Raw genomic sequence first — 24791 nt, 5'->3', positions numbered from 1 at the left:
GTATTATGAACTTGAAGCTTCCCTATTCCTCCTTGCTCTATCTCGGTTTTTTTGGGCTTGTCCTCCTTAAGGAGTTATCAAATTCAATTGTGACGGATCCCTTCTTCCCTTGGGAGAAGATTATTGTATCTTGCTCAAAACTTGGAAGGATCCTTCCTTAACAGTGGCTGGAATTTTTATTGCTACAATCAAACTCACTCACTGCTATTCTTGAAGCTCTTAAGGTAGAAAGAGTGAAAGACTTGCCAAGAATTATGAAATTGTCAGATAATTCTAATGCAATTAGTAGCAAACGGAATCATGAGCGGCTGGCCCTCTTCAGTGAATTTCAATTTGTTGTCCAATGGCGAGAAGCTAATCAACCTATCAAAGCAAGGGGCATCATCAAGAACTTATTTTCTCGTAAGGTACTTCCTTATTTCCTGATGTTTTTCACTCTTTTGTGTAATGACCTCTCATGAAATTATATGAGAATGTATATCCCCAGCTTATCAATAAAACAATTGCAATTATGAACCAAACACAAACGAAATATGATTTCATAAGAGATTTCCCAATAGCTCCAGAGCCATAGTAAATTGTTCATTGCAAAACATTTGGGGCGCAGGCCCTGCTTGATAAGTACTCATGTAAATGCAAAAGATTTGCACCACAAATGATTTGCAGCACTTTTTGAGCTGCAAACTATTTGCTGAAATTTGTGAAGGGCTTAAGAGACTTAGTATCCCTGGTTAAGCTACTAAGAAAATGAACTGTGCAAGAAATGTTTGGATTTATTATTCAAAGAAACAAAACAAAAGACCAAATGGACAAAAAGGTTTGTTCCCCAAACATAAGTGTTGATACCTTATTTCAGATTGAAAGACCTACAACCCAAGACTCCTCAAGACTTGAAGAGAGAAATACCACCAATCCAAGGCTCTAATGAGAAACCTCTCTAAAGTGTAATTGATTGAAAATGCAACAGAAGTAACATGAAAATGAGTGATCATAGCAAGCTCATCCATCATGCCACAATGCTTCAATGAAGCCTCTTTTTTAGATGCTATCAAAGTTGACGGGCTCCCGCAAGAACCTCTCCATCTGTTTTGCCCTCGTCCTTATCGACATATCAAAAAGCTTTTGCCCAAATTCCACCACCAGTCCACCAAGAATGCTTGGGTCAATCTGCAGGTGGATGGTGTTAATTAAGACTCAGTTTCTTCAAAAACCAACTACAATATTGTGTAAATAAAAAGCTTTAAAAAAAAAAACAAAAATAGAGATCTTAATTGTTATCAAAGGATACCTTTATTAAAATGTCCTGCGGGTTCCAAAACCATGGATACTAGAGTCATGATATTTTTATATTACAAAACATAAATAATTCATAGTAGAATAAGAAGTTTTATTTTATAAAACAGAAATTTCTCATGGCAAATATGAGAGGTTTCTATGTTTACAAAACAGAAACTTTCATGGATGAAACAATATGTTACCATGTTATAAAACAGAAACTTTTCATGATACCAGTCTTCCATGTTTGGGTATGGCCATACGAGTAAGCACTATACTTTCATGGACTTATTTCAACATAGCTAAAACAGATGGTTCAAACAAGTCGGTTTTATTTTTATTTTTTTTATCAAATATTATAAGTCAAAGGAAAAGAGTAGGGCAATGTGATTCTCAGCTGACCATGTGAAAATCCTAAACCAAAATGGCATGCATGGTGTAAACAAGCTTAAACTAATAAAAAAAGAAATACAGTAAGAAAATTTGATGTAAGGTAAGTACCTTTTGTTCAACCTTAACCTTCTTCCCACGTCCAACAATCTCCAGCAGTGTCTCATTAAGTTGTTTCTCCTCTTCTGGTGGGAGGGGCTGACGAAAAAGGAAACAGAGTAGAATAAATGGTTGGAAAATTGGGTTTCACGTACATAGCATCAGTGGTGAAATGTAAAAAAAATAATTCGAAACCAGGTGGCTCTAACTAAATGTTCTTTTATGCCAACAAGAGAAAGCTCTAACTAAAAGCTTCATTAAACACAATCAAGAACTAACTTTGCGGCTGATTGAAATACATTGTCAATGTCAGATTTACAAGATTTATGTAAAAAAAAAAAAAAAAAACGCAGTCTTATGATTAGATTGACACTAAGAGATCAGAACATCTTAATGTGGCTTTGCCCTACAGTCTCAATTAATTGTGGGTTTCAATTTCTATAAAAAGAAAATAAACTTAAAATTCATATACCAGTTTCGGAAATTATCTGTGGGTCTTTTATCTTTTACAGTCATACTTTGATGTAGGATATCTACAATCCTAGTTAGAGTTCTAGTAGGATTTCTATTTCATAGTTAAGTTAGAAGTACAATTCCTTACTAGTTTCTAATTTGTTTTTATTATTTAAGCTATATAATTAGAAGTGTCCAATTTGAGTTCAAACAGGATTAAAAAGTTAGTATTATGTTAAAGATATGTTAAGAATGTTAATTTTTAATATTTTAGTAGAATTTTAAATTGTTATGATAGAGTTATCTATCTAAGGAACTCCAAATCCGAAAATTAATAATAATCAAACAATCAATCAATTCAATTATATTTTCTCTCTTAATTACTTTTTAGCTTTATGCTTTATTTTCTTTCAAGCTATTGCTTATTTATCAATTGAATCTATTGATTCAAATTGATTTGGAGTGTCCTATTGAACACAATATCTTAATTCCTATCAAGTCTCTTGATTCACACGCTTCTGCTACGTCATAATCCGAGCTTCCAATATTATTTCTAACGGACTTGGCTATTTAAGATGCTCCTATGGAAACTTCAAGGCAAGGGGCCATCCCTTAGTCGTCATCCTTGAGCATCTTTATTTTCAAAATATTTTCAATCTATGATAAAATAAATGTTCTCTCATTCTCATCTAAATGATTATTTATTTGTATTTTGATTAGTGTTACGACTATATTATTGGCAAATAATTTTTTTGTATCAAAATTGATTCCTAAAAATTCTAAGCAGCACACTAGCGAAAAAGTCAAAGGCAGGATGGTAGGATGTAGAAACACGTACTTCAAAAGTACGATATACGGAAATAAAGAGAATTGTTGAAGTCACTGAATTATATATAGAAAATAAAACGGAGGTGATTTTTTGAGTTTCGACAAAGAACAAGGTTCTCTTTCTAACTCTACAAAGATACAATAACAAATATTATTTGAATTTAATAGTTGCTTTTAAAAGAACGAAAATTATCCCAAAGAAGTGTCAATGCCCTTGGCAAATCGGGAGACAGAGCCATCCAGAAGTTAAGTGAAAGCTTCAAAAGCTTCTCCTTCATAAGCATTATGTAATAATGAGGAAAATGTGACCAATTTTCTTTTTGCTTGTTGTGTGACCTAGAAGAAGGCTAGAGAAAGTTGGGTAATCTTCTTGGGTTAAGAGTTTACACTAAATTCTCCTTCAGTAGGGTGCTTTCTTGGGGAAGAGAAATAAAAGGAAGATCCCAGTGGATTTTCTTCAAACCGTTCCAGGGGTGATGATCTGATTACTTGGCTATCAGATAACCAGTGACTAGTGAAGCCGCTGGAGAAGTTTATTAGGCAGAAGGTCTCACGTTTGTGGTCGCAACTCTAAAATGAACCATGTGTGTAAGGCTAGGCAAAGATAATAGATTTCTTGGTTCGCTTCAATTCACTTGTGCATGTGTGTGTATATAATTTAAGCATGCAAATTACAAGTACAAATATAGGGTTCATAAATTTTCAAGTGTTAAATAGAAAAATTGATGGGGACATCAAAGCTTCAAGAGTAAATTTTAGTTTTTTATTTAATTTTCTATTTTAGGACTTTATTTTTATGGTCTTCGAGGCTTATTTTCATGTTTTATTAACCCATGATCTTAGTATTATATTTAGGGGTAGTTTGGTAAATTTAGTTTGTTTTTTATTTAAGTTTATAGGGGTTGGAAAATTAGGAGAGAGCTATGAAATTAAATTATTTATTTGGTATTTTAGATTGATTAGGATTCTTAGATTTATTTTCTTTATATATAGATTGTATTAGGATTTTTTTAACGAATAATTTGATGAATAAAGAATGAGTTTCTTTCATGGAGTGAAGTGAATTCTCCACCATTCTTGGTGTGATTCCAAGGTTCTATCCTTCTATCCCAGATTTCATTTTCTTCCCTCCTCGTCCTACATCAAAAATTCTAGTTTTGCTTCTCTTTTATTTATATACGCATAACTGAATGTTTCAAAAACAACAACTAAACATTGTATACTTCACTATTTGGTTCACCAGACTCAATAATACAATTCAGTAAACCAGAATGGTTGGATTCACAAATTAGTTAGCACAGGTTTGCTGAATTCCACGAACCCAATATAGAAACTGCACCACGAATTGGTTCAACTTTGTACCAGTTTGCAATTCGATCTAGTAGAATTTGGTAACATAGAGACAAGTAGTGGATCAGAAAAATGGTAGCCACAATACCATTGTCCCTTGTCGGGGATGGTCATATACCATCCCCAAGCCTTTATATAAATCATATGATGTAGGAGCGCAGTTAACATTGGACTCCATCCTCTGTAATTTTTTTTTTTTTCAGAGTATAAGATTTTATTAGTAATGAAAAAGTGAAGCGGCCGAAGTGTTCCCTATACAATAATACAACAAAAAAGACAAGGCAAAAAGAAACAAAAGAAAGAAAGGAAGTTTGGCCACAAACGAGCTACACATGGCACAGAGAAACCCACTTAAAAATAAAATCTTCGAAAAACACCCTTCAAACTCCTTTGACAGCTTGCTCCACAAAAAAAAATCCAACCCAAAATATCCAAAATGACCTGTTGGAGTCTTTTCCTCTCCCTAGAACACCATTTTGTTTCTCTTTCCAAAGTCCCCGGCACACGGAAAAAAGAAGAATGACCAACAAGTATCTTTTTCTATTGGAGAAAACGTTATAATTTCACCCAATAAACAAAGATAGGGCCTCCAAAGGAAAACCCAGTCTAAGTGAAAGAGAGAAAGGAAGTGAAACCAAATGCAAGGAGAGAAAGGACAATGAATAACAATGTGGTTCCATGACTCCCCAGCCCTTTTACAAAGGAAGCAATAATTTGGAGAGGAAAAGCCCCGTTTAATCGGGTTATCAAAAGTTAGAATTCTACCAAGGGAAGCTGTCCAAATGAAAATAGAGGTCTAAACTACATCATCTCTAATTATTTTGAACCACGTATGAAGGCGCAAAGTGGTGATGATATGACGTGATCATTGTTCAAAGCTTGATCAGTCTCAGAAGGTTTCAGCAGAACATTCCAGTCTCCGCAGAAATCGGAACAAAACATGGACTCTGAAACATACAATGTTTTGGATTGTCTAGGAAGTATTGGTCGAGACCATTTGGATTTTTCTCCTGACCAAAACATTGCATCGAAACAAGGATTTAAACCTTTGATTTGATAGCCTCCCATGTCAGAGATTGTTGTCCTTAGTTCAACCCTTTGGCTGTTTGGGAACAAGAACCAACACTTCGTTGTCCTTAGTTCAACCCTTTTGCTGACATATAAATTTGTATGTTGACTGTCATAGTGTCTTAACGGCTGTTTCATCTAAAGTGGCTTGTGACTTTACATGCTTGCTTTGTCATTTCTATAAAAAGCACTCTATCCAATAGTTTAATACAATTTTTTAGTGATTTTCACAACATTTCCATAGTTTTCCAAATGCTTCCGCCTATATCCACAAAATAGTTCCATTTCCACAAGGATCAAGTGACAAAATAAAGTAAAACCTAGGCCATTATACTGTAGCACAAGCAGTTAGTGAATAAACCATTTACAGAGTAAGCCGGATCAGACCTGTGACCACATGAATCAAAATCCACATATTGGTTAACACTCAAACAAGCATCATGGATGCCAAAAGATACAGTATTTATGAAGATTTTCCCAAAATCAAGTATACCATACTCGGAATCCTTATCTCCAGAAAGAAAATATCTTACAAATCCCAAAAAAACCAACACTACGCTAGTTATGAATAGTGCGCTTTGCCACAAAATATAAGCATGTCAAGGAGAAAAATAACTTACAATGACAGTTGTCACAGTGACTTTGACCTCTCCCCTATGTGCCATGGTCAACTCCACAAATTTCTTTGCGATATTCTCAACGTATCGTAGCCCCCCTTGCTCAGTCAAGATAACTAGTGCAAATAAAGCCAAAGCAGGCGCGTCAGAATAATGAGCCAAAATTGTTCAAAACCTATATAAACCCAAAGCTAAATAGTTGGTGAGTGTAAGACTACAAGTGCGAGTATTCATTAATAAAAAACGGTTTTCAATTGAGTAATATTCAGAGTAACAATTACAAGGAACAGCAACAATCCCATAATGGTACTTCGTAGAACAGAAATATCATGAATTCATGATTTAGGTCAAATTAAAATGCATTAGTGAAGACATGACAAGTGAAGCCAAAAGAGACCAACAAATTTAAGTGGCAGTATGTAGCAATCAGACAACACACCAGTAATTTTGCATATAGATATTTGGAAGATTCGTTCAACTAAACAGTAACCATAACAGAAAAATAAGCTTATAAAGTTATTTAAAAAAAAAGAAAACATTTTTAAAGGTGAAAGCAAGAAGGATCACTCTAGCAAAAAAAATCAGCCATTCTGATTTTCCTAACTTCATGGACAATACACTTGGAGCATTGGGAATGCTATATAAAGGGTTGTCCAACAATTGTCATTTACAATTTGCAGACGATGCCAGTAATTGCAGGAGCTTCCTTATACCTAGTTAAGATTCTAGAAGCAACTCATTTGTTACTTTGAGGTAGTTTCCGTGCTGAACATAACTTTAGCCATCAGCAAGGTGTGTGGCAGTGTTTTAAACGTTTAGGAGTAGGGGTAAGGTGTTCAGAAGCCAAAGCCTTAAGGAGTAAGACTCAAATGTGTAAAGCGCAACCTTCAGAAGCATCCAATTTTTAAATACATAAATAATAGAAACTCAAATAAAAAAGAAAATGAAAGAATAGTCTCAAAAAAAAAAATTACCATGGCAATTTCAGATTCCAAAACTTATCAGACAAATCCAAACTATCAAAATCAAATTAAAAGTTAACCATATCTAAAATTTCATATTGGCAACTTTCCATGTTTTAATCCTCAAATTATTAATTTTTTTTTTCAAAGAAAGAAAGAAAAGTGCAACAACCACTTTGACTAAAAGGGCTTAAGAGCTTGCTAAGTCTCAAGAAGAAGTAAGTGTATAGAAATAGAATAAGGAAGAAACACAAAAATAGTGGAAAAGGGATCCAAACATTGATGGAGTTCCAAATCAACTAAAATCTAGAGGTCAAGGCCAAAAAAAATGTATAATAAAAGAACCTTTATGCAAATTAAATGTCACAAGGACCTTTAGAATTATAACGACTTATGTAATATTACTAGAAAAACAGAGAGAAAATTAATAAAACATATTCCACTTTGAGGCATAGACCAATGGAGTCTGGTTATGGATTAAAGGATTTTTGGCACCCGACTAAGAAGACATTTCAATGAAGTATCCCTGTCGAAAACCTTAAGATCTTTCAAGGTTGTTACTTAAGAGTACATAATCAAATATTATTGTTTATTTCATATCCCAATTCCTCATCCCTATGTCCATTACAAAAGAGTTGAGAAAATTATTATACTTCGGCGAAAGGCGGTCAAATTCTCCAAACCTGTATTATTTTAGCTAGGTTCAAGTTTGGAAGGAATAATATTCTATAACTAGCAACTCATATATTTTCAAACCAATCCACTTATTATGTATTATTTGATTGACTAATCCTTTATACTAAGATGAACGAAAAATCAAATGTTTTGGCAATTCCTCATGAGATGATGAATCAAGATGATTTTGAATCAAAGCTCTGGATTTTTGTTCATCCCTTGTCATAATAATATCTCGATTGTTTGTGGAATGACAAGGCAAGGTTCTAAATAAATACCACTCAAGGTAATGAGCATGATATCTTGGACAAGAGGCTATGGACGTTTGGAGTTGAATAGCCATATACGTGGAGAGTCATTTGGACCAAGTATGGAAGCAGGAATCTTGATTGGGATAGTGAGGTTATGAGTATTTTGTATTGGAAATACTAGGATAGTTAGTTCTAGTTTGACTTTCATCAGTTTATTTCTATTATTTCTATTCTTTCTATGTAAGGGCAATTATGTCCATTCTCTTATTATGAATTATAAATATATATCAAGCTCTCATTATGAGACTTGATATGTTTTTCTCTTCTAAAATTCTTCTTGGTATCAGAGCCAAAAAGAAAAACCTAGCACAACCCCTTTCCGTTCCTCCTCCCCCTAATGTCCTTAATTCACTAAACCTAGCAGGAGCCTCATTCGGAGTTTCTCCCCTTTGGGGGCTCTTTTCTTCCTTGATTCATGTTTTCTTAATCGCATGTTGTGATAAAGAATTTATTAGCCCTTCACATGTTGCAATAGAGATTTGCGCTGTGAATTTTTTTTTTTACCCTAAGATAGGGTTTCTCTTGGCAATCAACCCTTGAGCTGTTTGGTGCACGTTAATCAGCCCTATTGGTGGTGCGATCAACCTTCAGGCTCTCACTCTTCTCTTCGACAGCAATAGCAGATGATCTACAAGTCTGAATCTGACTTGCGATCAGCTCCAAGTCTATATTATTCTCTACGACAGCAGCAATAAGTCTGAATCTCACCACCGATCAGATCCACATGCCCTATAGTGCCCATGCGACAGCAGTAGTAGCTCTCTACAAGCCTAAAACTCACCTACGATCAGATCCACATGCCCTAAAGTGACTTGCGACCAAATCTACAAACCTAAACCTCACCTACGATTAGATTTACAAGCCTAAAAACTCACCTGCGATCAGATCTACAGGCCTAAACCTTACCTGCGACCTGATCCACAACAGCAGTAGGTCCTTATCTGTGTTGTGATTAGATTTACATGCTCTAGAGTGACTTGCGACAGCAGTAGAAGACCTATACAAGTTTAAATCTCACTTACGATCAGTTGATTGGTTCCTATCTGGTTCTACACAGGTCTGAATCTCACTTACGATCAGTCTACTGGTTCTTATCTGGTTCTACACGACTTGCAATAGTAGTATACAGCAGCAGCCAGCTGTTGTGTACACTTCGATCAGCCCTACGGGGCCTAAGCTGCTCTACGACAGCAGCACATAGTTGTTGGGTGATTGGTGATCAGCCCTATAACACTTCTAAGGCTGTGTCAAGACCTGCGACAGTAACAGGGGTTGTTTCTGTAACTTACGACATCTCTACTTTGGTTGGTTCAACCTCACGACAGCAGTAGAGGCTATTTTTGGTGTTGCCGACAACAATCAGCATGATTATCTAGCTTTAGACAAGACTAATACGGGAGATCTCCCTTCAATCCAAAGTTTTTTCCTGTTCATATTGTGCAATGATGACTCACGAGCCTAAGGACTCTACCACAACCCTTGGGGCCAATTTCTCAGTTCAACATATAACTAATGCCCCACTAGATGGCCGTAATTTTCAGAGCTGGTCCCGGTCTGTGCGACTTTATCTGGTTGGCTGTCAAGCATTATTCCTACCACCCCTTATTGATCCCAAATCTGAATAATGGAAAATTAATAATTGGACTTCTTGGATGGTTATTTAATTCCATAGAGCAACGCATTTACACTATGTTTATGTATCATGAGACCGTCTCCTCTTTGTGGTCAACTCTCACTCAAACATATGCACATGCTCGCAATGACTCAAGGATTTATGAACTTTACCAGGATATTGCTCAAGCTACCCAAGGAAATCAGAGTGTTGCAGATTATTTTGGATTTCTTCAGTCTCGTTAGGAGGAGCTCTCGCACTATGAGTCTATGGCTGAGTTATCAGCTGGGTATGTGGTCAAGAGGATTGCTCGACATCAGACATACTAGTTCCTCATGGGTTTACGCCCTGAGTTTGAGGCACTGCGGACCCAAATCCTTAATACCACGCCTCTACCTTCCTTATTTGAGACATTCGCGACTATTGATAGCGATGAGCGTCGTCGTCGTGTTGTTCCCTCTCAAACTCAGTCTGTTGTCATTATCTCTGCTTTTGATACAGATCAGATGGCTCTTGTGGCCAATTCGAGATTTTTAACTCTTGTATTCAAGGATCTAGAAATCAAGGCCGTGGGAGCCGTGGGCGTGGTAAAGGAAGTGGTCTTACATAGGCCTGTCAATGGATAGTCGAAATCCGAATTCGAATTCGAAAAATCGGATATCGAATTCGGATTCGGATAGTTTTCAATATCTGATAGCATTTCGGATACGAATTCGGATATAGGTGAATTTGAATTCGATAATATCCGATTCGAAAATAATAGTTTTTTTTAATATTTTTTTTTCTTTTAAGTTTCGAACTTTGGTTCTGTCGAACAGAACTCAGCCCGACAGGCGACAGCAGCCTCTGCCCTCTGCGGCTCTGCTTTCATCGTCTTCTACCCTCTTCGACAGGCCTCCTCAACAGCCATCGTCGTCTTCACTCTTCAACCCTCATCGACTCTTCAATGGTTCAACCCTGTCGGAATCTCTCTCAACGGCTCACCTTCGGCATCAGCGTCCATTGACAAGTCAAATCGGCGTCAGTCTCTATCTCTCTCTCTCTCTCTCAAAAGCTTTTTACAGACTTCAGCCCGACAGCCGACAACCCTCATCGTCTTCCACGATCTCAATCCCTCGCGGCCACCGTCGGAATCTCTCTCAGCGGCTCACCTTGGGCATCGACATCCATGGATAGGCCGAATCAGCGTCTGTATCTTTCTCCCTCTCTCTCAAAAGCTCACCGACATCGTCAGGTTAGGGTTTTTTTTTTTTTTGAATAAATTTCAGATAATTTCGAATAATGATTTCGGATAATTTTCGAATAGTAAATTTCGGATTCGAATCGGATAATATCGGATATCCGATAATTTATTCGGATACGAATTCGAATATTCGTTAGTGGTATTCGATCGGATTCGAATTCGGATTCGGATATCACTAACAAATTTTGGATTCGAATTCGGATATAGCACTATCCGATCGGACATTCTATCCATTGACAGGCCTAGTCTTACGTGTAGTCATTGTGGGAAGATTGGCCATGAGAAGGCCCACTGCTTTTAGCTCTATCCCCACCTGTTGAGATCTTCTGGGGGTCAACCCCGTGCTACTGTTGTGGAATCTACATCAATTGATCATGCTTCTCTTGGTACTATTGATTTGCAACATCTTCAGGCACAGATTTCAGTTATTGTACAGGATCAGCTCCAGGCTCAGACTCCCTCATCCTCGACAGTCGCATCTGTTACCACTACTCCGAATACTTCTGCATTTCATGCTACTCAGTCTGGCTCTGCTCTTTTGACCTAGGTTATTGATGCCGGTGCCTCTAATCACATGACCGGTGAGTCCAATCATTCTATTTCTTCTATTTTTTCTACTACTCATAAGGAGGTTCGCCTTGCTGATGGGTCCCTTACCCCTATTCACAATAAGGGTCCTATATCTCTATCCCTGGTTTTCCTCTTGATTTTGTTCTTCATGTTCAACACTTATTTCTTATCCTTATGTCTGTGAGAAGTATTACAAAATCGCTTAATTGTTTTGTAACATTTTTTCCTACTCACTGTATTTTTCAAGACCTGACTTCGAGGAGGATTTTTGGCAAGGGATATGAGAGGGATGGGTTGTACCTATTTGAAGCTCCACCTACTGCTGTCCCAACTTCCATGTTCCCACTCATTGGAAATCATATTTTTTCTTTTCAAACTTTAGACTTATGGCATGCACGCTTAGGATATGCTAATTTTCAGCACTTATGCTCATTATTTCCTACTTTAAAACAATCTTGTAGTGGACACAAACTTCAGTGCTCTGTGTATGAGCTTTCGAAACACACACGTACCTCTTATATTCCTCGCATGCATAGAGTTAATGTTATTTTTGATTTAGTTCATTCTGATGTGTGGGGGCCTTCCCCTGTTACTACTTTTAATGGTCATAGATATTATGTTACATTTATTGATGACTATTCTTGTTGTACTTGGGTTTATTTAATGCGTTCTCGCTCTGAGATACAACCTATTTTTGTTAATTTCCTTAAAATGATTCAAACTCAATACAACATTGCCGTCAAATCTCTTAAAACAGATAATGGCAAGGAATACATTTCTGATGGGATTCGTTCCCATCTCCATGAGCGTGGTATGCTTCATCAATTAACCTGCCCATACACTACTGAGCAAAACGGGGTGGCGGAACGTAAGAATCGCCTCCGTTGCCTTCTACGAGGGATGGATGTTCTCAAGTCATACTGGAATATGGCAGTTCTTACTATTGCTTTCCTTTTGAATCGTGTTCCAAGTGGCACTTTAGGAGGACGGGTGCCTCTTCATATTCTTTGACCTGATAGCACTCTCTTCCCTATTACACCTAGAGTTTTTTGGTGTACTTGCTTTGTTCAGGATAGAACTCCTCATCGCACCAAACTCGAAGACAAGGCTATCTGTTGTGTCTTCTTGGGTTATTCTTCCATGTCAAAAAGGTATCGATGCTATGATCCCCTTTCTCATCGCATTATTCATTCCCTCGATGTCACATTTTTTTAAAATATTCCATATTTTCATACTTCATCTTCTTTGCAGGACTCTTCTCCTTTGCAGGATTCTTCTCCAATAGTGCTACCCTCTCCAGTTTTCTCTCCATCTTCATCTTCGTCGCCACCACTGCAAGTTTACTCTCATCGCCCTCCCCCTCTCAAACTTTGCCAACCTCCTTCTTGGACTTAGGTATATCCCTTTCTACATTTACCCCTACTCCTATTTCTGACTCTCACTTACCTATTGCACTTAGCAAAAGTAAGCGAGGGTGTGTTATTGATCACCCTATCGCCCAATTTGTGTCTTATTAGGGTCTTTCTCCTTCCTATCAAGCCTATCTTACCACCACAGACTCTATTCGGTTTCCTCGGTCTGTATATGAGGCTTTACGTGATCCTATGTGGACTAGAGCTATAACTACTGAGATGGATGCATTGTAGAAGAACCACACCAAGGATCTTGTTTCTCTTCCTTCTTAAGAGCGGACTGTTAGTTGTAAATGGGTTTTAATAATCAAGTATCTCGCAAATGGTATTGTTGATCGCTACAAGGCTCGACTTGTCGCTAAGGGATTTACGCAGACTCAGGGAAAGGACTTTGGAGCCACATTTGCCCCTGTAGCCAAACTGTCTACTGTCCGTTTACTTATCTCTTTAACGGCCTGTCATTCATGGCCTCTTCACCAACTTGATGTGAAAAATGCCTTTCTAAATGGTGATCTAACAGAGGTTATTTATATGGACCCTCCTCCTGAATTTCATCTTCAGATGGAGTATTCTAGGAAAGTATGTCGCCTTCTCAAATCTCTGTATGGCCTAAAGCAATCTCCGCGAGCTTGGTTCCAGCGTTTCTCTAAGGTCATTCTATCTATACGATTTTCCAGATGCCACTCTGACCATACTTACTTTACTCGATGAGGAATAGATGGCCGCAATGCCATTGTCCTAGTTTATGTGGATGATATTATAGTATCTGGAAATGATACACAGTGGATTGACAGGGTGAAGACGCAGTTGGGTAGTATTTTTGAGGTTAAAGACTTAGGTCCCCTCAAGTACTTTTGTGATTAGAAGTAGCCCGCTCACGACGTAGTATTTCGTTATCTCAACGTAAATACATATTGGATCTTCTTTAGGACACTGGTATGCTTGGGTGTCGTCCTGCCTCTACCCCAATGGATCAAAATCATCGTCTTCATACTGAATCTGGGGAACTTTTATCTGATCCTTCATCTTACCAGAGACTCGTAAGCCATTTAATTTATCTGACTAACAGTAGACCGGATTTGACCTTCGTAGTTAGTGTAGTCAATCTAGGCTTATTTTATTCATCTACTGCTCAGTCACATCTGTCATGTTTCACTGATGCTGATTATGCGGGTTCTCTTATAAATAGGAGATCTACATCTGATTTTTGTACCTTCTATGGTGGGAATCTTATCTCGTTGAAAAATAAGAAACAGAGTGTGATTTCTCGTTCCTCTGTTGAAGCGGAGTATCGTGCTATGGCTCTTGGCACATATGAACTTCTTTGGCTTCAATCTTTGCTAATAGAGTTAGGATTTCCTACTGATAGTTCCTCCTCGATGTTCTGAGACAACAAGTCTACTATCATGCTTGCATCTGACTTAGTCTTCCACGAAAGAACTAAGCACATCGAGGTAGATGTTCACTTTCTCAGGGAGAAAGTTCTATTTGGTGTACTTAAAGACAATCTTTATTCCTTCTTCAGATCAATTGGCCGATATGCTTACAAAGTTTGTTCGATCTTTTGTCACAAACTCTCATCTTGTCAAGCTGGGCCTAGTTGATATATTTGTCCCAGCTTGAGGGGGAGTATTGGAAATACTAGGATAGTTAGTTCTAGTTTGACTTTCATCAGTTTATTTCTATTATTTCCATTCTTTCTATGTAAGGGCAATTATGTCCATTCTCTTATTATGAATTATAAATATATATCAAGCTCTCATTATGAGACTTGATATATTTTTCTCTTCTAAAATTCTTCTTTTTGTTCAGAGAAGCAACTAGAATGGTATCCAGAACTTGTCAAAAAGTAATATTTGATTATTCTCTCTAGAGAATGTACTCTTTGTAGTAGGCTCCCATCAATGGTGTGGAGTTCCCTTCAAATACGTATACCCATAAATCTTTAGTCTATAATATGAGAAACCAACCGATTAAGGAATCCATGTATAATAAAACGAAGAGTTGTCATGGGATATGTCAAGATTTGTTTGATCCCACTTTTCATCAAGTTGGCAGACATAATAAATATGTATTTCATATTTGATCATTTAAGCTGATAAACTTTGATTCTCTCATCTAGAGAACATACCCTTTATAGTATGCTCCATTTGCAAAGAAAATGGGTGTTTTGGGTGAGACAACGATGATAATCATGCTATTATTTTAAATAGTAAAGCTATTTATTGTGGCCTAAAATATTCAAGGAGTGTATATGGTTATTTTTTTAAGATTTTGTAGATGGGATCACCTTTTGAAGGATGAGGGGGCAAGTACGTTATTGCTTCTTCCATTTTTTTGGTGTACCCGTGTAGGTAGATCTCCTCAACCTATTAAATTTTTAAATGCATTTTTTACAGTTAAAACAATTTTATTGAAAGAAAGGGAAAAAAAAGGGACAAGGAGATCAATCTGAAATCCGCAATACAAGCAAAAAAGAAAGGGAAAACCATAATCTTTACGTAAGGACTCCTCACCTGAACAAAAAAAAGAAATTCAAAAAACAAAGTTCCTTCAAATTCCTCAATACACTGGCACCAAAAAATGCTCCTTACCATAGTTGTAGTTGTTGTTTGAGATCACATATACAATTTTTTATTATAAAATCGCATATGCCATGATCACATAGATAAGGATGCAATAGTATATGTTCTCAACAGTCAATTTTTACCTTGAGGCAACAACTAATCTCTGTTTTTTTTTTTTTTTCTTTTTCAAAACTGAATTCTTCTATAACACCTCAGTTCCACCTATCGTCATTCTTACAGCACTCTAACTTACTACTACTCTCATTTTAGCTCCCTTCTAAGTGCTCATTTTAGTTCATCAAAGGAATATAAATCTTAGATGTCAAAAAACTGACCAAGCATAAATCCTTCTCAATAACCAGCCTATCGACCAGATCAAGTAGATTGTTTGATACATGTTTCTTTGCCACACATGGAACTACATATCCTAAAAAATAATATATCAAGAAGGTAAAAAATCCCACGTCTTTTTCATCATTATTCCTAAATTTCTTCCACCTATTTACCAGAGATAATCTCTCTTTGCTATTTGGGAAAGAGCATGACCATCAACTTCTACATTTTTCAGTTATTCATATGGACAATGACTTATTTCCTTCCTTATTGGCAGTCTAGACAAATAGGCAGCATCTTCGATGCTAAAGTATACGAGAAATGTGAAAAAACAAAAGTATAACTTGGATTTCACAGCTCTCTAAGAAGAATAAAAAAAACGCTTGTTCAGAAACATATTATTCACTGAAACTTTAATGGCAACCAAGAAGTTCATCCTCCTTAATGTATCTTTATGACCTTTATCAGTAAAGATATATTTTGCCTCATAAGCCCATTCCTTTGATTCTCAATTGTTCATATAGTGAAGAACTGGAATCATATATTTATCATTGTCTTTTCAAGTGGTATGGCCTTAATAGAGAGAAATCAGAACTTGTAGTGAGCCCTGTGGATACTTTCTTAAATTGAATTGTAAAGCATCCATCATCTTTATATCAGATTGTTATGTCTCTTTATAAAGTTGGGATACTCAAAAAAGTAAAGGGATCACTTCGAGGAATCTCACCCTCTTCTAATCCTTCATTTCTAATTCCAGATTTTTAGGTAGCTATTAAAGTGTTCCCTCTCAGTGCCTTTTAATTTGTCACAAATAGTACTAGATTTATACCAATGAGCCCGAACAAATGTTATCATTTCTCTTCTCCCCCCTTCCAATTATCCCTTCCAATTTTAATGTCTTTCCACTTTTACCCCCTTAACCAGACACTGATGCCCATGCCGTAGGCCGGGCAAACTGTACTTGAATAAAAGGATCGATACATGATTCATTGTCAAACAGGAGCTGCATATACAACATGATAACTTAAGACTAAAATTTCATTAATTTCTTCATTATTCTAGAATCTCTTCCACCAATTTACTGGAGATATACTCCCTTTGCTATTTGAGGAAGAGGCTGACTTCTTCGTGGCCATCAACTCCTATACTAGGATCCTCTTTCATATGTCCACAATTTGTATTGAATATGACCTATTTTCTTCATGACTAATCTAACAAAATAGACAACATCTATGATGGTAGAAGCATACTTCAAATGTGAAGCACCAAAAGCATTAGAAGTTGGGTTCCACTAATAAGCATAGGCTTGCTCGAGTACATATCATTCATCAAAACTTCCATAGCATAGAACAAACTCATCCTCAATTTCTCCTTAGAACCTTCATTAATCAAGATATCTTTCGCCCAATAAGCCCATTCCTTCGATTCCCTATTGTTGATATAGTAAAAAATTTGAAATCACATTTTTATCATTGTCTTCTTGAATGGTATGGGCTTGAAAGAGATAAATTATTTCTTATATTGAGACCTTCAATACCTTCTTAGGTTGAGTTGTAAAGCACCCGTCATCCTCTACCAAATCTTCATTTCTCTTTTTACATTGGTTTGGATACTTCCAAAAGAAATGGGATCATATACAAGTACAAGAATGGGCTGGGATATTTGTACACAATTTTTCCATGCTAAGTTTTGCAGGACATACTTGGAGACCTGTTGAAGGCTGGTTTTGGATGAGAATGATCTTAACATGGAGGTGATGCCACAAAAAGTAGACCATCATGAAACTTATAACCCTTCCCTCTATTGGCCAAACAAATTTGGGGAAATAAACAGTCCCAATTATTTCAACGTCTAATCCTTTGATAGGATAAGAACTAAGAAGTTCAAGAATTAGCTCATTTTTGGTAGGATAATTCCCATGGTGAGAATTATCATCCTCCCCAAGAATCATCTAAATTGAGAGCAAGAGAGACTTGTGTGCATGTGTAGAAGGAGGGGGAGAGAGGGAGATAGAGGTGGAAGTATCCAAAATGTAACATTAAATGCCTAAAAGAATAAGGATACAATGCCAGTAAGGTGGCTAGGACCAAGCCTCAAGAAGCAGAGGTCCTGAGTTTGATTCTCCTCCTTGGTGGCCACCCCCCCAAGTACACCTACTATATGTGGAAGGGGTTACATGCATACATTGTGGGATTTGTTGGGCCCTCTAAGAGGCTCGGATACCAAGGTATCAAAAACAAATGATAGTAAAGTGGTGCCATATTGAAAATTTGTCATTTCAATGTGCAAAAAACTGTAGCAAAAATGTTTTCCCACAAAATGTATGTCAATGGACACAAATATAATTCGAAATCATCTTTCCAATAATAGTATCAAAGTGCAACAAATAAATACTATGTTTCTTAAAACAGCTTGACATACCCAAAAAATTCCTTGTGATAGTCGAAAATTTGGTTTCAGAGCATATTTCATCCATAGCATTCACCCTAGTCCCCTCAGGTACTGATAAATCCTTCATGAATTTTGAGAAATTAGGACTTCTCTTGGAAGCCTCGACAAAATCAAGAACCTCAGACTCAACTTTGTCTAGCAAGTTTGCTTTTGTTGCTGAGATATACAATGCAGAGGCATAGGTTCCAAATGCCCCAAACATAGGCAGTGGCACCTGTAATGTTATTGACAACTAAGATTAACATAAATAGAAACACATTATCAAAATAATATTTGAGTATTTACAACAATTTCCCCAAAACCTATCGAAGTAAATATTGATTGTTGACCGATTATTTTATTTTTTTGATAGGCAAAGAAATTGTTAACCTATCATTGTAAGATACCATAATAAGAAGATAGTTGTAACTAGAAAAATCAAGACACCTTAGTTTGTTTTTCTTCAAGTTTGCATGTGTTAGAATTCCATTGTTCTGTTATTTACACGAACAGCCAGGTTGTTCGTATGTGTTGTGTGACAGCCCAAGGGGCTTTAGTTATATCGAGGTGGGCCTTTTATGTATTGGGGCCCATCTTTTTTATTTATGTGGGCCCCACATACTTTTAATAGTGGTTTTAATAAATAAAAGAGGAGAGGCCGAACCCTATCCAAGGCAGTGTTCGGCTCTCTCCCACTCTCTTTCTCTAATCTTCTTCTTCTCCTCTCCTCTTCTACTTGTTCTAGGTTTTAGTTTACTAACTACATGCATATCACAAAATAGGATGTTGAACAATACAGACCAATCAAACTAAAAAAAATGTTTTATGACAGTAAAAGACCAATAAAACTTTGCGGAGGAAAATGTGAGGCGGTTAAGAAATATCTTCAAAAAACGAACGTAGCCAAGATGAGGAAGTTGAGATGGGTAATGGAAAAAACTAGAGAAAAAGAAAAATCAGATATGAACAAATTTTAAGAATGCATAGGAGAAACCACGAACCTAAATAAAATTTAAAAGGCACATATTTCATGCAGTTAAAAAAAACAAATGGTGAAGGTGACAGCTTGCTAAGTTGTTAAGGTCTATGATTATTGATTCAACAACTAGGGTTCAAAACCCGCATACATCCACTAGGTGCTTTAACTGACTCGCCACTACTTCTGCACTATACAGAAATCAACAAGAATGATCTTTGTAGACCTAATGTGATTAGTGGCAAGAATTCCTATAGAAACAGACAAAATCAATAATGATACCTCGAGTAGAACACTGTCAATAGATCAAGTCGGATACAGTCAAACCGAACACCCCCACTATGCATTAGTTTTGTGTCAATATAAGAGAAGGAAATATGGAAACAAGCACTGAAGTTCCACAGAAATTATTTCACTAAAAGATTAAAAACTCTACTAGATTTGGACAGACTGACTTAGGGTTATCGCACCAAGGTGTCGACAAATCTAACGTACCTTAACCTTCACTTCCTTTGATGCTGTTTCAGTAGCATAATTCCTTGAAAACTGTGAGTACAAGAATGAGAACACTCAGATTATAACCAAACCAAGAAAACATTCAGTCTAGAACCACAATGAGAGAAATCGATCAGAAAAAAGAAAGAACCATGAGATTAAGTATAGAAATAAGGAATTTCAACCTCCTTTAATTATCAGAAATTAGATGTCAAAAATCGATTGGCCTCTATGAGATCTCTTTGTATATAAATAACAGAAGTATAGTGGAATCAATCACAAAAAATCATACTTTCCCCTATTTTATTATCAAAATCACTTGTATTTACAAATCCATAGAGAAATATTGGTAAAAAAACAAAAATATTTAAAGAAAAGAATCAAACGTCAACAAAATACAATATAAAATCCAGGATGCTAGAGTGGATCAGAAAAATAGGGTCGATTGTCAAGCGAACCGAAAAAATGTAATTCATGGATCTTGAAACAAAGATTAGATCAGAAAAATTAAGGAAAATCTACAAAAATGAATGAAAAATTTACCTCAGAAGTTGGAAAACCAGGGCGGGGGCCATCAAAGCTTTGTTGAAGAACGGATCTCTGCTTAAGAACCAATTGGGATCTCAGAATCTTATGCAGAAGAGGGAGACTTGATCTCATTCGCCCAGCCAACGCCATTAGAAACCCTAGCGAGAGAGAGAGAGAGAGAGGAGCGTTTATACAGTATGAATAATGGCTGTTGAGGTTTTCTTTGTTAAAAAATAAAACCTTAGAAAAAGAGAGAGATGCTATTGGCTAAGGAAGAGAACCATAGATCTTTTTCTTCGGGATACACAATACAAAAAGAGTCATCGTAATCTGACTACCCCACATCGCAAACTTAATCGACTACCTAATGTGACAAGTTTAGGAACCATAGATTTGCTCTCCTCGGGACATACGGTTCCATCGAGACACTTTTTATGGGAAAGCACTGCTGTGTATCCCGAGGAGCGCAGATCTATGATTCCCGAACTTGTCACGTCAGGGTAGTTGATTGAGTTTGCCACGTGGGGTAGTTAGATTTATCACAATGTAGAAAAAAAGATGAATTTTGATAAAATGACGCGGTCTTTGTCGAATGCCCTTTCTCTCTCCTATCCATAGTAAAAAAAGAAAACTTTCTGATCTGATCACCCTTGTGACATTCAAAAACATGATACGATGCAATGGAGTTGTAAAGGATAAAATTATATGAACTTAAAAAAAATTAAAAATAGTTATTTTTCACCATTGAATTTTATTTTTAAATTTGGGTGCTCGGTGGCCGTCCATTTCAACACCTTGGATCAAGATCGAAAAATAATATTTTTTAATATGAATATTTTCATGAAATCTAAAGGCTATGTTGTTGGATTGTCAATGTGATAATCAATGTGGGCCCAACAACCCTTTTTAAGATTTGAAATCTAAAAAAATAAATCTATGGACACAGGAAAGAGAGAAATTCTCTTTATTGTTGATGTCATTCTTGCCACATGTCAAACGTGTGTTGGGCTATGACCAAACACGTCAAGGGGGGTCAAGTACGTGCGCCAAAAACGGCATCATATTGTCAGCACTCAAAAAAGATTTGTGGTTCTATGCCCTTGCCACATCAGCCGCATACAACCGCATATGATTTCCCGTGTGTATTCATCATTAGTCTTTACTTAACATTAAAACACACTTCAAACATTGCAATTATTGAGATAATCATGATAATCTGATGCCCTCTGACATACGCCCCCATCACAGAACTGTAAATCATTTTCCACGAGATACACAAGGAAAAGATTTATGGATCTACGTATCCCGATGCAAATGATCTACGATTCTGTGATGAGGTTGTAGGTCAGAGGGGGACATCGAAAAATCATTATTCTTATTGAGAATATGAGCTGAATAGTCCACTGGTAAATAATGATACGGATCATTTAAGTCCAACTTAATAAAACTAGGGGAAGTGCACGTGTGTTGCACATTGTAATATGTTTAGAGAGTTGTGTGTTGCCACACCAATTTTTTTACTATTGCCACACCAATTAATGAAATTACATGTGCTACACAAATAAAAAAGAATGTGCACACCATTTATTGGAAAAACAAATGTACACACCATTTTTTTTGTTACAAACCAATGCTTTAGGACAAAAAAAAAATCTGAAAGGAAGTGAAAATTAGTAGAAGTGTTTGCCAAGATGATGAAGTGAAAATCTTTGTTCAATGAGATCAAACCTCGTCAACTCAACAAGCGGCTCCACAGTGACTCATCAATTTATTTTTAACTAATAGTGCAATGAAATCATTCAAAACTATGAGAAACAGTACAATGAAATGGAGATTCCTTTGCATCCATTCTTCTCTTATGCAATTCATGAAACACCTTTGATGCAATATTTCATGCGCAATGAAATAGAGATTCATTTGCATCTCTATTCTTCTCCTACACAATTCATCAAAGACCTTTGATGCCCTACTAAATCAACATATATTCAAACACCTTTGAATCTCTAGTGAGTAGTGATTGGAACAAAAATCAGAAATGAAAAATAAAATCTATATAAGTTGTTCTTGCAAAAAATTTAAAAAAATTATTTTTACCTCTAGGTAACTTAGGCTATGTTTGGATTGTGAGAAGAGAAGAGAAACTCAGTTTCTCTCCACCCTATTTCAATTGACAAGAGAAAGAACATAATTATTTAAGTTTCTCCTGTTTGGTTAGTAGTCATAAGAGAAGAGAAGAAAAACTATTTTTAGTCAAAGGACTATTATACCCTTTATAGCCAAAAGAACAAAGTTCTACTTGTACAATGATACAAAATATAAACACCTAAGTCATTTATAAAGAACATGATAAATATTCATCTTCCAACCAAATATCATACCAAGAAATTATTTTTAGTCAAATGACTATTATACCCTTCATAGTTTACAAATAACCATTGCACTCCACCAAAGCGTCGATGCTTGAGCCAAGGCTTTATTGGGACTTCGAGGTTTTCTATTTCCTCGAGTTCATATTAAGTTTCACTTCTAAACTTCACAAACCTGCATAATCTTCCTAGGAAGTATTCAAACTCAATTCTTTTCTAACTTAATTACTTAAATATGAAAAAAGATGACAACGAGCACCGGAAAGAAACCCCTAAATTCAAGTGATGTCATCCATGTTAAAATCCTTTTACAAGTGATGCAAGCATTAGACCCTAGTAAAATAATTCTGGAGGAATATATGTCACCATAGCACACACGGTCTCTATCACCAATTACAAAATACCAAGCCAAGTAAAGAACATTGGGTGGATGCCAATTTAAATTTATGTTAGAGAAAAAGGATCTTTCTTCCATGTGTGTAATCCATCAGCACCAGTTCATATTCATAGCCCACAATCAAGCTAAATTCAAAACACCTCAAATCTGATTATGAATGTATAGGTTTTATTATTAAAAAAATTATCCTTAGTAACTACAGCAGTCCCAGAACTACCAATAAACCCAGATATATATGCCCTCCTTATGAAACATTCAACAATAAACTCGCTCTGGGTATCAGTTAATTATACGCAAAAACATCTAATTCAGATACTTTGTCGACTAGCTATTGTAAATGTAAGAGCAACAAAGATCCAGTAATTCCCATAGATTATAAAACTAAGGTCATCAATAACCCAGTCTTAGAACTAAAAATTCGAAATAAATACCAAAAAACACTGAATCTAAGTACAAATTCAAACTTTATGAACTAAAATCAATCAAATGATCTGAAAAAAAAATCGAAGTTGAACCCTAGCTATTGTAAATTTCAGAGCAACAAAGATGTTGTAATTCCCATAGATTATAAAACTAAGATACAAAAATAGATCTGGGTTTTCAGAAGCATTACCTTATTGATGACCTTGAAGATAAAGAAGGTGACCTTCCCTTTGTTGCACAAAAAGGAAAAAAAAAAAATAGAGTGTGAAATGTGGAGGGTTTTTGGTAAAAGAAGAAGAAGATAAAGGTGTGGAGGGGAGAGAGAGAGAGGAGAAATACTTCAGGTCTCCTACTCGAGTTCGCCTCAGGGTTTCTGAAATCAGATTATACCTTTTTTTATTCGAGGTGTAAGTAGCAATAGTTGGCATGCCAATATTATCTCTCTTGGTGAGGGACAAAGTTGGAATAACTTCTTTTTCTTGTCTTCCCTCCTTTTCTCTCCACGAGAGAACCAAAACTTTACATTTTTCCCTCTCTACTTTTCTCTTTTCTCCCCACTTAACAATCCAAACAAGAGAAATTGAAAGAAACTTGCATATTTTATCTTCTCTCCTCTTCTCTCAATCCAAACATACCCTGAGTCCCAAAATCACAATAGTGAAAACACAGGCACACACACGCACACAAGAGAGAGAGAGAAAGAGAGAGAGAGGATGTCTCAGTTTAGGAAACTAGGGTTCGAGAAGCCACACCTCCTTGATGAGGAAGAAGGATGAGTCTGATCTTGGAAAAGCTACTTAGATTCCTCACGAGTTTCTCCAACTCTCCAATCTTGGTAACTATATCTCCGATTTCCAAAGGCTTTTAGATTTGATTTTCTAAAAAATCTCCGATCTTAATAAAGTAACAAACTTTGGGTTTTTGAGAAGAAAAATCTAGGATTTTATATTAGGGTGAAGATGAGAGAGAGAGAGAGAGAGAGAGAGAGAGAGAGAGTCGTTCTAGCTTGTTCTTCTCTTGGATGAGAGATGAGAAGAAAAAGACGAAGAAAAGTTTTTTTTTTTTAATTTACTCCTCATACCTCGTATTGTTTATTGGAGATTTTTAATTGGTGTGCCAATAAGTGGCTCTTTATGTTTATTTAGATAAAGAATTAATTCATTATTTTAGATAATAATTTTAAATTCTATAAAAAAAGATCACATTTTTCTTTATATGTCTTTGACTCTAATGATTATGACTCATAAGATTTCTAATAACATCTACACGTATAAAATAGAAAAGAACACTTTTTAGAGAAAATTCCCATTGAAAATAATTTTAACAAAAAAAAAATTTTCTAGAGTATATTATTTAGAAGAATCAAAGACCAAGCCTATGGTCTAGAGCTATTTTACATTTTACAAGTTAA

At 36.1% G+C, this 24791-nt stretch overlaps 1 protein-coding gene across 1 annotated transcript; it reads right to left on the bottom strand.

The window, feature by feature from the left end:
- Positions 1-753: 753 nt before the first annotated feature.
- On the bottom strand, positions 754-23911 carry LOC147393230 (ATP synthase subunit O, mitochondrial-like). The gene is made up of 8 exons (XM_086455224.1): positions 23771-23911; positions 23571-23608; positions 20210-20352; positions 19667-19717; positions 18187-18430; positions 6084-6196; positions 1777-1863; positions 754-1167 (listed from the first exon to the last, which is right to left on the bottom strand). Exons 3-8 carry the CDS (start codon positions 20342-20344, stop codon positions 1039-1041), a joined length of 759 nt encoding a protein of 252 aa, XP_086311350.1. The 5' UTR covers positions 20345-20352; positions 23571-23608; positions 23771-23911; the 3' UTR covers positions 754-1038.
- Between the last annotated feature and the right edge of the window lie 880 nt (positions 23912-24791).

This window comes from Akebia trifoliata, chromosome 10, assembly GCF_017979445.1.
Source record: "Akebia trifoliata isolate Shusen 1 chromosome 10, ASM1797944v1, whole genome shotgun sequence".
Classification (NCBI taxonomy): Eukaryota; Viridiplantae; Streptophyta; class Magnoliopsida; order Ranunculales; family Lardizabalaceae; genus Akebia; species Akebia trifoliata.
Note: the sequence above shows the minus strand (reverse complement) of the source record. Positions and strands in the feature narration are given on the sequence as shown.